This window comes from Asparagus officinalis, chromosome 7 (genome assembly GCF_001876935.1).
Source record: "Asparagus officinalis chromosome 7, Aspof.V1, whole genome shotgun sequence".
Classification (NCBI taxonomy): Eukaryota; Viridiplantae; Streptophyta; class Magnoliopsida; order Asparagales; family Asparagaceae; genus Asparagus; species Asparagus officinalis.
This window is the reverse complement of record NC_033800.1, coordinates 26,034,533-26,049,686: the sequence shown is the minus strand read 5'-3', so window position 1 is coordinate 26,049,686 and position 15,154 is coordinate 26,034,533. Positions and strand designations below refer to the sequence as shown.

The following is a 15,154-nucleotide window of genomic DNA, read 5'->3' as shown; positions in this document are numbered from 1 at the left end:
AATTTCCAAGCTCTGAGTGAGTAATATGCAGTTATTGAAGATTTTAAGAGACTAGCATGCAATTTCCAAGGTTTGAGGGACTAATATGAAATTGTTGTAATTTAAGGGAGAAATGTCGCACCTTTTTGCGGTTGGCCCTTTGCCTATTTGAGATACCGCTCTTTTTGGCAGTTGGCCCTCTCCTAGGAAAGAGGGCCGATCGAATAATAGCAGCAACAGAGGGGGTTATATTACATTTTCCCTCGAAAACGTGGTTGACCAAGCCTTACTTTGAGACCAGCAACTGGTGAAGGGGCAGAAAGCTGGAGACGAACCAAAGGAATTAGGTACCTTTCTGCTTCGACATTTTTCTTTCTATTTCCGTTTTATTCCCCTTATTCTCGATCAATAACCCAATTTTTTGAATTGTCCCCGTCAATTTTGTATATACTGTACCCAGTATTGTATCTGCTAGAATTTGAAATCTTATGCAGATCCTCAAAGTGGAACAAAAAGAACTAAACCCTAATACAAGACTATCTCATGTCTTATGGGTAGCTGCAAATAAATTTAGATGCAGTGTACCTACGTGTCGAGTTATAACATGTCATGCGTGCATTTCTCTACTATAAATGGACAAATTTTCAAAACCACCCTATTTGAACATTTAATCCCAAAAAACGACCCGTTTTGAACTTATTTGCAAAAAACGATCTGGTTTCAGCGCCAAGGTTTCAGCGCCAAGGTTTCAGCCTTGGCACTAAAACTAGGTCGGTTTTTGTGAAAAAGCTTCCGAAACTCCGAAACTTCACGGGAGTTGAACTCCCGTGAAGTTTTTGGAATTTTTTTTTCAAAAACCGACCTGGTTTCAGTCCTGGAGTTAAAACCAGGTCGGTTTTTGAAAATAAGTTCAAAACAGGTCTTTTTTGGGGATTAAATGTGGGAATAGGTTGGTATTGAAAATTCGTCCAAAATATAAATAGGACATAAAGGGGAGAAGACTAGTCAATTTTTTTTTTATTTTTTTCATCCCCCCCACCCTTCACAAATCACCTTAGTTTTATTGATAATGGCACATGCCTACAATTGCTACTAAACTTCCAAGTGAAGACAACGAATGCACCCTATAACTTGAACTGGTCCTTGTCAGCTAGAATAATGCTCTAGTTGTCTGAAACATTATCCTCTTGTCAAATGCTCATGATTTCTAAACAATAAAATGGAAACTGTTTTGTGCACGTGCGCGCGCGTTTAAGACTTTAAGTGGTGGTGGAGGAGCTTTTGCTGAAGTTCAGAGGAGGTGGAGGAGGTTATAGGACGTGGAGGCAGTAGTGGAGGAAATCACGACCAAGACCTAAAGTCGTGCAGTCCACGTAAGCAGCCCATTCCCCTAGGCTTTCAAGACCTAGATGGGTGTGCTAGGTACTGCTTAGGTCTAGGCAGGTGCCTAAGCATTTTAAAACATTGTTATGAATTGCTCTCCTTCTAAGAAAAACATTCCATAATCATTACCCTGATATTTAATGTTCATATGTATCACATGGTGCACATGATACAATCCATCTTATAGATCCAAAAAACTATGGCAATTCAGTTAGCATCATTCAATTTAGCCCTTGTAACCGCCTTGGATATTGATTTACTTTGATAATTCAAATGTGAAAAACAATTCATGATTCTTTATTAATGTCACTTTAGAAAAATAGTGAAGGCAAAAGATAATTATTCATCTAATCCTAATCTCTCTTAAATAGAGATAAGAGATTATTACAAAATAGATGTGAGATAAATTATATCTAATCACATCTCACAATATCTCAACAATATCAATAATATCTAATAGTCATCATCTTCACTAATCTTTATCATACTTTACCTTTCGTCTTTCCTTTGTTCTTTCTCTTTCATATCTCTTAGACATGGGCTGTATCATAAACTTGAACAAATTTCTACAACCCATACATTCGGAAGGGATTGGAGGAGCTCCAATTTAACATGGTTTCAATTAATTGCTGGTTAATCTATTAAAAGCCTCTGTCAAATATCTTCTCAAAGTATTATTGTCTGAGTTCTTCTACTCTTTTGTGATGATTTTGGCTTCATTGGATGCTAGTGGTAATAGTAACTTCTGCAAATGGTTTTCGCAGGGAGGGGATAAAAATGGCTGGGAGAATTCTCTGTTTGATTTCTGGTGTGGTGGGATTTATTGGGTTAATCGAATGCTGTGTGGTGGACGCAAAACCCAGAAGGATTCTTTTGGATACAGATGTCGGTAGTGACGATTTGCCTGCTATTCTCTACCTGTTGAAGCAGAACAGATCAGAGTTTGACCTTAAGGTTAGCTATTGATTGCTTTTAATTTGTACATGGTTGTGGTTGATAAAATAGCTAGGTTGTTCTCATTGTTTTCTTGATCCTGAATGATTGTGGTTATGTTTAATTTTTGTTGGAACTTTGGCTATAATGATGTAATCAATTATGGTTTTTACTTTTTAAATTCCGTTAACTTATACTGGCTACTAATTTCATAGGGAGGAAAAATTAGAAAAATCTTACGTTTGTTTCTTATGAGAAGCCTAAAAGAACATAAGTAACTCATTTAAGGTTTCTGTGCTTCCCTGAGCAATAGTCTTGTTTGAGCATATTCAATATCCATTTGCTTTCCCCAGTTAATATTAGCTTTGGGCCATAACATGTAGCTCCATGTCAAAGGTTAATATTTCTTGTACAAAATTGCAACATTTTAAAGATAATGTAACTATCTTCTCTGTGTGATAGCCTGGTAGGTATGTTTTACTTATTTTTTTCATGAAAAAGGTTCTTTGGTTGCAATTTAAATTTAACTGTATAGTAGCAAGAAGTTTATAGTATATTTTTTCTTTGTATTTCTTTGGCTCTCTACTGTTCAATGATTTTCTCAAAGCATTCATCAGTACAACACAACCTGAGAATATTGTATTCTCCTTGTAATTGTTAACTCTGGTTATATTAGGCCAACCAATTAACTGATGGATGTCTGAAGCCTCAACAGCACAGGAAAGGTTACAGTAATCAGCTATTCAAATATTTTTTTCCCCATGTCCAGTATCCCTCAGAGCTGAACCGGAGAAAAGGGTTTTGTGTAGTTGATCCCATAGATTTGGAATAAATGCTTACTTGTTCTTGTTCTCTGGTCTTAATAAATATCTCCTGGCTACATAAAAATAGATGGTGAATATAACAACTAGATGAAAACATTTTGGGTGTGTTCTCTAGTGCAATGCCATGATGGAGTTAAGATACAAGAAACTAGATGATGGGCTATGGACAGAGGGCTTTGATGAGTCTCGAACATGAGGACTGATAACAATTCCAATCTGTTTGACATCTTGATGCAGTGTGATTGGCAGCATGGGAAATTGAGGATGGGGGCGCATAAACATCTCGGCAGTTATTATTCACCCATGAAGAGTAACTTGGATTACTGTTCACCCATGAAGAGTAACTTGGATTACTGTTCACCCACGAGCAGTATTTTGTATTACTACTCATCAGCGAACAACTCTACATGAAGTTTTTTGGCTTTTTTTCCCTGGATGGGAGGCAGTCAAATTGGTTTGGAGGAATTGGTTTTGTGGAGGAGAGGGTGTAGGGATTTCTAAAGAGGTTCTGGTAAAAGGCTTCACACCTGAAGGATAGGCTTCACACCTAGGGTTTCACACCCATGACACTTCACATGTCAAACATGGAAGTGACATGCTTAGAGAGATTTCTCAAACTCATAATTAGTTAATTAAGGTCTATTTCTGATTCCATCTCTTATTTATAGAAAGAGAAAGCATCTAAGTAGTTAAGGAAGCAAATCAAAATTCTAATTAAATCAAAAGCTAGCAAAACTAGAAGATGCAATCAAATAAAATCCTAACTAAGCTAGAAAGAGATCTCAAAATCAAATTCTAAAAAAACCTTAACTAAAAGAATATTATATAGAATAAAACCAGATCCATCAAAAACGCTTAGATCCTGATAAATCCCAATCGTATCAGATTAAGGGTCCATGATCGTCCTGCATCAATAGATTTAGGAAATGGAACATGAACGCAGACACTCAAGCATACAGACAGACAGGCAACTTACATGCACGTGCCCGTGCATGTGCACCCACACCCACGCTTGTGCACTCACGCCACACATCCATGCACGCACCTACACACATATGCATGTGTGGATACACCCACCCACCCATACAGACAACACAAGAACGCGCACTCACAACACACGCCTCACTCACACATGCACCTTGACCTCACGTTCGCACTCGCCTGCACTCACTGCATATGCGCGCGCACTTGCACACTTACACACACACACACCTCATTTTGCTAAATGACTTATCAAGAGATTGTTTAGTCGTGAGCCCACCTCCCCCACAAGACACACACTCACGAGGTGACGCCTCATTTTGATAAATGAACTATCAAGAGATAGTTTAATGTTGATTCCCACACTGATAGTCAGATCGAAGCAAGTGGACCTCACAATCTTAATTTCTTGATAGATTATTGTGGTAATTCCTATATGCACGCGCACGCCACACACATGCAAGGGGTGAGATGATAGTTCGTCTTATCAGATGAGCTGCTAGGAGATCGACAAGTGATGAGGTCCATCCTGCAAGTCATATTAGCGCAGGTGAAAACCCCTCCTATCTCGTGACAACTCATTTTTCTAAATGAGATATCAGGCACCTTGTATCCCCTATATGTGTGTGTGCGAGACTGGATGTATATATATGAAAATATTGGATATGAGCTGTGACCTCATCAGTTATCTATCTCTTGGTAGTTTACTTGGCAAAATGAGCTAGCACCTCATACCCATTTTTCCTATAGATGTATACGTACTCTCACAATGAGTCACATCTTATTGCTGCATCAAGATAATTTTCACTGTTATCATGAGCAACAGAATCTTCCAAACGACTTAGTTTGCCAATAATGTTTTTTGTCTAGCATAGAACTGTTATGTTTCTGTCTCTCAATCTTTGGTTTTCCACATGGTATTCAATTGTTTGCATCAAGCATGTTTATTGCTTGATTACTTTCAATTAGACATGCTACTACAGTATTTTGTGCACCTGTTAACTGTGTGTTGGTTTTCATATAGTAGATCCTTAAATTTGTTTATTGTTTATGATATTTTCTTGTCTCTGACTGCATCTGGCTAGGTTTCCTTAGCAAAGCCAATTTACAAAAGGTTTTTTTATAAAATAAATTTTACATTTTAATTAAATGTAATTCTACTTCTAGATTGTGACATGGATGCAGTTCTTCCTGTTATCAATTTTTTATGACATAACATGACATGTGATTTTAACAGGCGGTTACTCTAAATGCAAATACATGGGCCGATGCAGGACATGCTGTGAACCATGTGTATGATATGCTATACATGATGGATCGTGATGATATTCCAGTGGGGGTAGGAGGTGAGGGTGGAATATTACCAGATGGTACCATACACCCAAATATTGGTGGATATCTCCCTTTAATTCACCAGGTAAAAGGAAACTTATCTTCTTTACCATCCTCCTCTACTAACTCATAATATTAGGCTGTTTGACATAGATTCTTGCCTAGTCTCAGTTTTAAACTTACAATCCTGCTACTAGTTTGGAGTAAAACCCTTTTTGCTAATTTGTACTTGCAAAAATTATTTCCTTTAATTGACCAGGTAAAAGAAACTTATCTTCTTTACCATCCTCCTCTACTAATAATATTAGGTTGTTTGACCTAGATTTTTGCCTAGTCTCAGTTTTAAACTTACAATCCTGCTACTAGTTTGGAGTAAAACCCTTTCTGCTTATTTGTACTTGCACAAATTATTCCCATAAATATCTATTATATTCGGACAATGTTGCATATGATTTCTTTCTATAATAAAATTTAAGTTTGCATGCTTCTCCATATTTCTGTATTCTAATGTATTCAGGGCATGTCAACTGCCGGTGATTGTCGCTACAGACAAGCTGTTCCCATAGGGACTGGAGGACGATTAGATGTTGACACAAACTATGGCTTACGCAGGAGTGTTCTTCCACAGGTGCATAATTTCATCTAATATAAAAGTTTTGTATTATTTATTTGACCTTTAAATAGTACGCTAGAGTGACATACATAACCTTGAGTTACTAATCATTGTGTATATACATGGAGGAATATTTAGTTAAATTATGTTTAGGGGCTGTTTGGTACATTTCCTAAAATATAGGAAATGAATCCCTCTCAAGAAATGAAATTCATTGCTATTCATGCATATCTTGAAATTACTAATTTTGTGTTCGGTTCAATAGGATAATAGGAAAGCAAATCTTAAGATATGTAATCTCTTGTTTGGTTCAAAAATAATAAAATGCAATAAAAGAGAAAACTTGTTTATGATTACCTTCGGTGAGCTTACCACCCGCATAATGCCAAGATTGCTACTATTAAGAAGGGGTAACCTTACTTAATCTTTGGATGGGTAGTAACGTGGTAGAGTGTTGTCAGCTTTTCATCCCAATTCCTCTCCAAAATAGAGGATTTGACAAATCTTAGAATTGAGGTACTTTTTTGCATTTTGGAGAAACCATTTCTTACAAATTTTTTTTTGAACAAACAATATATTAGAAATCCTATTATGCAATAAGGTGCACTTTTTGCTCCCTTTCTCACTTTTCCATCTCGAGTCCATAAATTTTGGTGAACCAAACAATCCTTATGCAATTACATACTAGTGGAATCTTGGTATGTTCTTTAGCATCTTTTGCAATATATGCATTTTCTCCCATCAGCATTCTCTTTTTCCTTCATTATCTTATGACGGAAATTTTTATCTTAAGAGGATTCAGGTGTAGCTCTGTCCTGCCCTTCCTTTACGTGTTCATATACATGTAACCCCTGACCAATTCAATTAACATGCAGCCAATTTAAGTGCAGTGGAGACAATATACAACACTCTATATCATTTTTCCTTTTTCCAACTTTGATGATTTGATGGAAACTTCTAATTTTTTTGGAACATTCTATAGAAATTTCAAGTATATTGGTGATGGGTAGTAACGTGGTAGAGTGTTGTCAACTTTTCACCCCAAATCCTCTCCAAAATAGAGGATTTGGCAAATCTTAGAATTGGGGTACTTTTTTGCATTTGGTAGAAACCATTTCTTACATTATTATTTTTTGAACAAACAACATATTAGAAATCCTATTATGCAACAAGGTGCGACTTTTGTTCCCTTTCTCACTTTTCCACCCCGAGTCCATAAATTTTGGTGAACCAAACAGCCCCTGATGCAATCACACACTAGTGGAATCTTGGTATGTTCTTTAGCATCTTTTGTAATATATGAATTTTCTCCCATGAGTATTCTCTTTTTTCTTCTTTAGCTTATGACGGAAAGTTTTTATCTTAAGAGGTTAAGAGGCTTCGGGTGTAGCTCTTGTTGGCCTTTTTATTTTGATGATGTTTTAACAAATAATTTATGACTAATATTGTTTGTCAAGTGTTTGTGTTTTTTTATTTATTCTAGATAAACAATGAGTTGGAGGTTGGATGGAATTGGATCATAGCGATCATATCCAATGGAGATTGGCGGAATATTGGTATGAAGCAATGCAATTCAAGTCAATATCCAAGTTCAAGCTTCATCCGTAAGTTTACCAAGAAGAGCTCATTGAAGATCAAGTTGCTTGGGTAAATAGCTTAGGTGTTTATACTTGTGTGTTAATACTTTGAGCTTAATATCACACATACACACAATTCTTAATTTTGAGTAATTTTGATAGAATACTGAGTTATTGGTTTTTGGACTTAACAATCATTATATACATCTTTTATTAAGTCTATAAAATTATTTTATAAAGTTTTAAAAGTTTGTTTAAATCAATATGTCAAAAACATGTATGTTTAGTTTTCATATTTTTGGACATATTTGCAAAATGATGATATTTTACTTTTGGGAAGTGTAATTTCAAAAATACTTTTTGTAACATATTTATTATCATGTTTACAAATATTCTCCAAAGTTTTACAATGTTTAGAATTTATTTGTTATTTTTAAAGGCACTTTAAAAATTAGATTTTCAACATGAACAGTGCATGTGCATGTTTTTGAGTCGACTTATTACACCTAGCAAGTTGACTTATGTTCTCTTCTGGAATGATCAAAATTTCCTCTGCCAAGTTGACTTATCAGTCATGGCAAGTCGACTTATGGAAAGTCGACTTATAGTCTTTTATAAGTCGACTTATGTCTTGTTTCCCAGTTGTTGTTTTCGTCTCTTAAGTCGACTTATACTTTATACGAGTTGACTTGTGTCAAGTCGACTTATAAATCTGACCGTTGCACAGTAACGACTATTTCCATATTTTGTGTCTTTTAATGATTTTTATGGGTTTTTGGGGTTTTCTTAGGCTGGTTTCTTCCACCCTATATATACCTCATTGTTATAACTATTTTGGATAACCAAGAAAGTTTTTAAACAAGTTTTAACAATGGTTTAAGTTTTATTTTAAGTTTGTTTAAGAAGCTTTTAAGCATTTTACAAGTTTGTTTGTGAAGAAATTTTCACAAGAGCTTGAGGAGATCATCATTAGTGTTTGAGCCTTCATCTCGTCTCTCTCTCTCTCTTGTCATCTTTAGAGACGTGTTTCTAAACTCTATCTAGCTTTACTTTTACATATTTGTTTGTTTATCATTTTGTTAAGTTAGATTTTATATTGAGTTTAGATTTGTTTTACTCTTTGTTTACACACACAACCATTGAGCTTATTGTATTTGCATACATAGTATAATTTTGGGTTGTGGGTTTGTGACTTAGAGAGTGAGCTTTCATTGTGTTCTCATCCATAGTAGAGAACAAACATTTGTTGTATTGAGCCTAATTATGAGATACACTTTGTAATACACTTATACATCGAGAGGAGTGTGTGGTGAGAGACAGGATCATCCCAAGAGGAGTGGCGTCTGTAGTAAAGCTTAGGGAGAGGTTGTAAATCCAAGCACTTGAGGGAGACACGGGCTAGAGACCAACACTTAGAGGGTGTAGAGTATGATTGCAAGAGTGTGGATTGTGAGAATTTTCGGTGAGCTAGAAAACCGAACTTGTGTCGTTGTAAACGTTTTGGGTGAATGTTAAAAACCCATTGTGTAGTGGATTTTTCCCGAGAGTGGGGAGCGGAGACGTAGGTCAGAAGGACTGAACTCTGTGATCATTTTCTTGTGTTTGAGTTTGCATTTGTGTATTTATTTGTGCTCATTGTTCATTCATTCTATATTGTCATTGCTCATGTTTATGTGCCCTTAGTTTGCATATCCTTGCATATATATCTTGTTGCATATCTAATTTGTTAGGATATTTGTTAATTAGTTTTATTGGCATTAAATCGGATTAGATTAGCATATATCCTATTCACCCCCTTCTAGGGTTCTTTCCTAGTGGCATTAGGGTCTAACAGCTCTGGCCTGCCCTTCCTTTATGTGTTCATATGCATGTAACCCTAGACCAATTCAATTAACATGCAACCAATTTAAGTGGAGACAATATACAACACTCTATATCCTTTTTCCTTCTTCTTCCAACTTTGATGACTTGATGGAAACTTCCAATTTTTTTGGAACATTCCAATTTTTTTGGAACATTCTGTAGAAATTTCAAGTATATTGGTGAATCCTCCATGCGGCGTCATTGTCTTGTGTCTTTTTGCTATATTTGCTTAAGAAATGACTATTTATCACATGTTCTGTTTTCTTAATGTTTTGATAAAGAATCATTTCCTTGTCATGCACTGAATACAGGGACCTAGGAAGTATTCTCCTCTTCAGGAATCCACAGCTCAGAAAGTGATGATTGATACAATTTCTGCTGGCTGTACTACTATATTTTTAATTGGAGCACATACAAATTTTGCAATTTTCCTCATGACAAATCCACATTTGAAGAGAAATGTAGAGGAAATTTATGTCATGGGAGGTGGTGTGAGGTCAAAGAACCCTACAGGGTGCTGCCCCAAGAATGCTAGCACCACCTGCACACCAGAAGAGTGTGGGGATCGTGGCAACTTGTATACTGCATATTACAGCAATCCGTATGCCGAGTTCAATATATTTGGAGACCCATTTGCTGCATATCAGGTATATGAATTTTCCAGTTAAATTTAACGTGCATATACATGCAACTTTTATGTGTTGGCTGAGTGCATTGATGTGAGCATGGTCATGAAAAATATGAAAGTACACTTTTACCATGTTTTATATCAAATCATGGACATAACTTGTTCATTTTTGCAATCTTCAGCTTATGTACTTACTGGACCCTGTATCTTTTGGTTTACTACTTCACAAGACTCCTTTTGATTGTACAACTGATGTATTGAAGTTTACTAAAAAGTATCTTGATGAAAGTGGTCATACTCAAGTAGGAAAACTCTAGAACTGTGACCTAGATGCCCACTGGAATTTACCAATATTTGTATCAGTTTTTAGCACATTTATTTCGTATGATGTCTTTCTGAAACATTGTCTTCCTTTTTTAGAATGTGCAATGTTGAAGTATTTAGCATTTTATCTTTTTTCATCAGTGCAAGACAGAACTTGAGTTACTTTGGCCGAAGTTATGAACATCTAAGAATTCTTGCAGCATGTGAAGATATATATGTCAAAATAGCTACTTTTCTGTTACATTTCATACTATGTATGATACCTTCTATGATATTTTTCCCGCTTGCTGCAGTGCATATTTTCAAGTATAATCTTTTATCTGTAGGTGTTCCATTCGGGCATTCCAATTACACTTATCCCACTCGACGCAACCAACACTATCCCCATAACCAAGCAATTCTTCAAGGAATTTGAAAGACAACATGGTACGCATGAGGCCAATTACTGCTTCCAGTCTTTAAAAATTATTCGTGATACCTGGTTCGACGATCAGTTTTACACAGTACGTTTTTCTCTTTTTAGATTTTCCCCATGGTGCTTAGGAGCATAGGTTACTTAGTTGAAATGGTCCAGTACTTGTTTAACTTATACAAGGGCTAATAAGTATTTGAGCTTTGAATTGCATCAGAGCTATTTCATGTGGGACTCATTTATGGTTGGTGTAGCCCTGTCAATTATGCGCAATTTTCACAACCATTATGGTGAAAATGAATTTTCGGAGATGGAATACATGAACATAACGGTAGTAACTTCAAATAGACCATATGGTATAAATGATGGATCGAACCCATTCTTTGACAAGCGTCCAATCCCGAAGTTTAATCTGAAGAAAAATGGAGTGCACAGTGGTCATGTTCAGACTGGAGTTCAAGATCCATTTTGCTTCATCAAGGGAAAAAAGAAAGGAAGGTGCGAGGTAACTTGAAACTTTGGAGGCTGCATCTAATGTTTTCCTACTATAGTTTCACTCTATATGGGTTTCCTGGCAGATAAGTTGTAAAATTATCTACCTCGCTATCATACTCACCTTTTTCACTACCTGTTGTACACTTCACTTCTAGATTAAGGAATTCATTAAGTCTTCGCTGCTGATTTATGATTTGAATTGATGAATGATATATGATGCACTCAGGATGGATATACTAAGGAAGTAACTGGTCAAGAAGCAGTCCAAGTACTTGTTGCCACTAAAGCAAAGGCAAACAAAGATGATAAGAGCAAGCTCAACAGAGAATTTTTTAAAAACTTTTTAGATGTAAGTGCTTGAAATGATAAATTATTTATTCCACAACTTCAGTCACTTTTATGGGCTATGTCTAACTATCCCCAACCCTCCACCTATCACTGCAAAGGAGACCATTTTGTTCAATGTTGATGTTTACACTTGTCATATGATTATTCATTTGATAATGCATGCATAAAATAAACATGCGTACCTAATTGTTGCTGCTGCATGTTCTGGTTGAGAACTGCCATATCAGATACTTGTATCAGTATTTTCCCCCCTATTTAGCATATAGGACCTACAACTATAACAACCACCTATGATGGCAGCGTCGATACTCTCTCTAGAGGGTAATTATTTGATAAATGCATCATTGATTCACCGCTGTGCACCAATGATGAATTTATGAAATAATTACCTTCTAGAGAGTAGCTGCCAATGTCACATGCAGAATATGTGTCTACACGCACAAGAACAACAGAATATACCTCAACTGCACTTATTCTTCAAGACTAACGCAATCTATTATTCCAGTGCATGGCCCTCGTGTGAATCACCTCTTTTTCATTGATCTCTATTTTAACATACTGTTTCCATCTTCATAGACAAAATTCAGCAATAGCCATTGCCAGTATTTGTATGCAAGTTGATAGGTTATAACTTGCTTCTACTCTAATAAGTAGATGAGTCATTACCTGTGACTTGAAACGTTCTTGGACACCTACAGTAGGCAATTTGTCATGCATCATGCTTGAAGTTCTGCTTGCAGTTGATGCATCACTGCGATTTGAAACTCTTAAGCGCCCTTCTTGAAATTTGTAGTTCTCATAACATCTCATTTTTATTGACACCTCAAAACAAAAAAGAAAGTGTCAAATCAGTATCTTCTCTTCAGAGTCCCTTTTAGGATTAAATTTGATGCTTCATTTTCTTCCTGTTAAATATCCTACATAAACATTTAGCTTACACACTTCATATTCATTTTCTAGTAAATATATTAATACTAAATGTCACAGCTGTCATTGTTCGAGGTAGGTGTTAAACCTCCGTCAACAATCTGGGCGCTTCAATTTTAGTACAGAATTTCGATATTATCGTGAAACACTCTACAAGCCAGATTTCAAGAATCGGAACATGGGGAAACCTGTCATTTTTGATATGGACATGAGTGCAGGAGACATTATTTCTCTCATATACCTCCTGAAAGTGCCAGTGGAAGTACTGGACCTCAAGGTGAACTTAGATTCTACATGTCTTGTTTGCTTAGCTCTTCATCCCATGTTTTGATTAGTTAAGCATATGAACAAACTAGATTGTAAATCATGTCTCTATTGTTAGTATTTCTCTCACAACTACTCATAATTATTTGCTCTTGTTGACCCTTTCAGTTTAAGAAATTTATTAAGGAGAAGTTTCTAAAAACTACCATGAACAGGGCGAAATTTCTTCTGATAATGACATATATTAAGACTTTAGAGTGCAAAAAGATGCATGACAAAAGAAAAGTAGAGACCAAAGAAAGATGCACACGGTACGTGTAGGGTCTGATTTTGCTTATGTATACCAAGTGTAGGATCGTGACCCTTAAGAATAGAGTGTGTTCTTATAAAAATCTGCGGAAGCTTTACACTTAAACACTAGAAGGTGAGTTTACAAAATAGATTATAAATTGCAAAGAAAGAATGACAATCTCAGAAAGTGAACATCACAAACACAAGCATGTATACCGGTTCCACCTCCCCGGTGTACATCCAGTCCCCAAGCAAATCCCGCTTGAGAGTTTTCACTATAATTTTGAAACCTTACAAAATCAAAAGCAAACCTGACCAATTTGTAAGATCATGCAAATTACAAACCCAATTGATAAGATCATGCCAATTATAAACCGACCTCTAGACCAAGAGATCAACCCCTCTCATAAACCGAGAGAACCTTTCTTTGAAGTAATGTACAATTCCAATCCTATAAGCCTTGATGTGGATGTGAACGTATAACAGTGGCTTATCAACCTTTTTAACTCTCTGAATATTACCTAAACAAGTTCTAAGAATGATAGGAACAAAGGCAATATCAGAAACTCTCTTTTATGGAAAAACAGATTGAAAAACTAAAAGTTTAGAGAGTTAATTTGCATAATATGTGAATCCTATAAGTGCAAAACTTGATACTTGTTTTCTGATGTTTAAACCTATTTATAGCATCTGAAATGATATAATTTTAAACCCAATTAACGTCCACAAAATGACTATAAACAATCACTTATTCAAAACCTAAAATTTAAAAAACCGCATCTATAGTCGACTACAAATCATAGTAGCGACTACACTAAGTCTAAACAGACTCTGTGAAGTCAGAAAATTGCTTAGTAGTCGACTAAAAGACATAGTAGTCGACTACATTGTAAACTCACAGATTCTGGAATTTTGTTTTTAGTATTTTGGCTATAACTTTCTCATCCAACATCAGAATGAGGTGATTTAAGATTTGTTGGAAAGCTGTTAAAGAGACCTACAACTTTGATCTTTTGAGTTTTTCTAGATTCTAATTGATAATGGGTATAAGTAAAATATTTTAAGACACTCAATATCTATAAACTCTAATGGCTAACATAGTGGATTTCTATTGTTAACCAACACACTAAGCATGTGTTAGTGTGTTCTAACACTATGTGTGTGCATGTGTGTGAGTGATCAAGGCTTGTACAAATTTCTAAGCAAAGAAAATGTAAAATTACATTTTGACACTTGTACAAATTTCTAAGCAAAGAAAATGTAAAATTACATTTTGACAATAAAATATATCTTCTTCTTTGTTTCATTTTGTCTTGAACTCATCTATGTCTTGAGTATCTCTTTGAATATAATTGTTGATATATCTTTGATACTGCAAAACAAATGTTAGCACATAATACACGCAACATATAATATTTGTTATCATCAAAATAAACTAATCTTGGGGTCAAGATTCCTAACAGTACGGAATACTGGCCAGGGTTTTGTTGCTTGTTACCTGCAAAGAATTAAGGAGCACAGGAACCTAAGTTACCAACACACATTGCTTGGGCTCCTGTATCCGTGTCCGACATGAGTCCGACTCTGACACTCCTTGGACACTCTTTGAGTATGCATACATTTATTCGGACGTATACTCAATTATATAATACATGTTTTAGTTTAAAACACTCGTCATACACTTCACGTCCACCTTATGTAACTCATTAGACACGAGCCAGTTTTGTTTCAGTCCATACCCAGTTCAAAAGTAAGATTTTAAAGGTAATTTGGGTATCTAGTTAAAAAATGAGTGGTTTCTAATGTACAATCTACTTCGTAAATGAAACATAAATGTTATAGGAATTTTAGTTTTCAAAACATGTGAACAGAAAACAAATTGATCACATGTAAATTATTAATTTCAATGTGTGTGTGTGTGTGTGTGTGTATATATATATATATATATATATATATATATATATATATATATAGAAAAAT

General features: G+C 35.5%; 1 protein-coding gene across 13 annotated transcripts in view; it reads left to right on the top strand.

The window, feature by feature from the left end:
* Positions 231 to 15,154, top strand: part of LOC109848519 (uncharacterized protein C1683.06c-like) — a 20,437-nt gene continuing 5,513 nt past the window's right edge. For 2 of the 13 annotated variants that reach the window (XM_020418049.1, XM_020418050.1), the window contains exons 1-9: positions 231 to 326; positions 2,127 to 2,316; positions 5,338 to 5,517; positions 5,950 to 6,060; positions 9,797 to 10,132; positions 10,764 to 10,940; positions 11,067 to 11,354; positions 11,571 to 11,693; positions 12,699 to 12,896. In XM_020418049.1, coding sequence (XP_020273638.1) covers positions 2,140 to 2,316; positions 5,338 to 5,517; positions 5,950 to 6,060; positions 9,797 to 10,132; positions 10,764 to 10,940; positions 11,067 to 11,354; positions 11,571 to 11,693; positions 12,699 to 12,896 — 1,590 coding nt within the window. In that variant the 5' untranslated portion in view covers positions 231 to 326; positions 2,127 to 2,139. Of the gene's footprint in view, positions 327 to 2,126; positions 2,317 to 5,337; positions 5,518 to 5,949; positions 6,061 to 7,600; positions 7,693 to 9,796; positions 10,133 to 10,763; positions 10,941 to 11,066; positions 11,355 to 11,570; positions 11,694 to 12,679; positions 12,897 to 15,154 lie in introns of those variants that run through there. The other 11 variants (XR_002248827.1, XM_020418053.1, XM_020418052.1 and 8 more) reach the window with 11 other exon arrangements.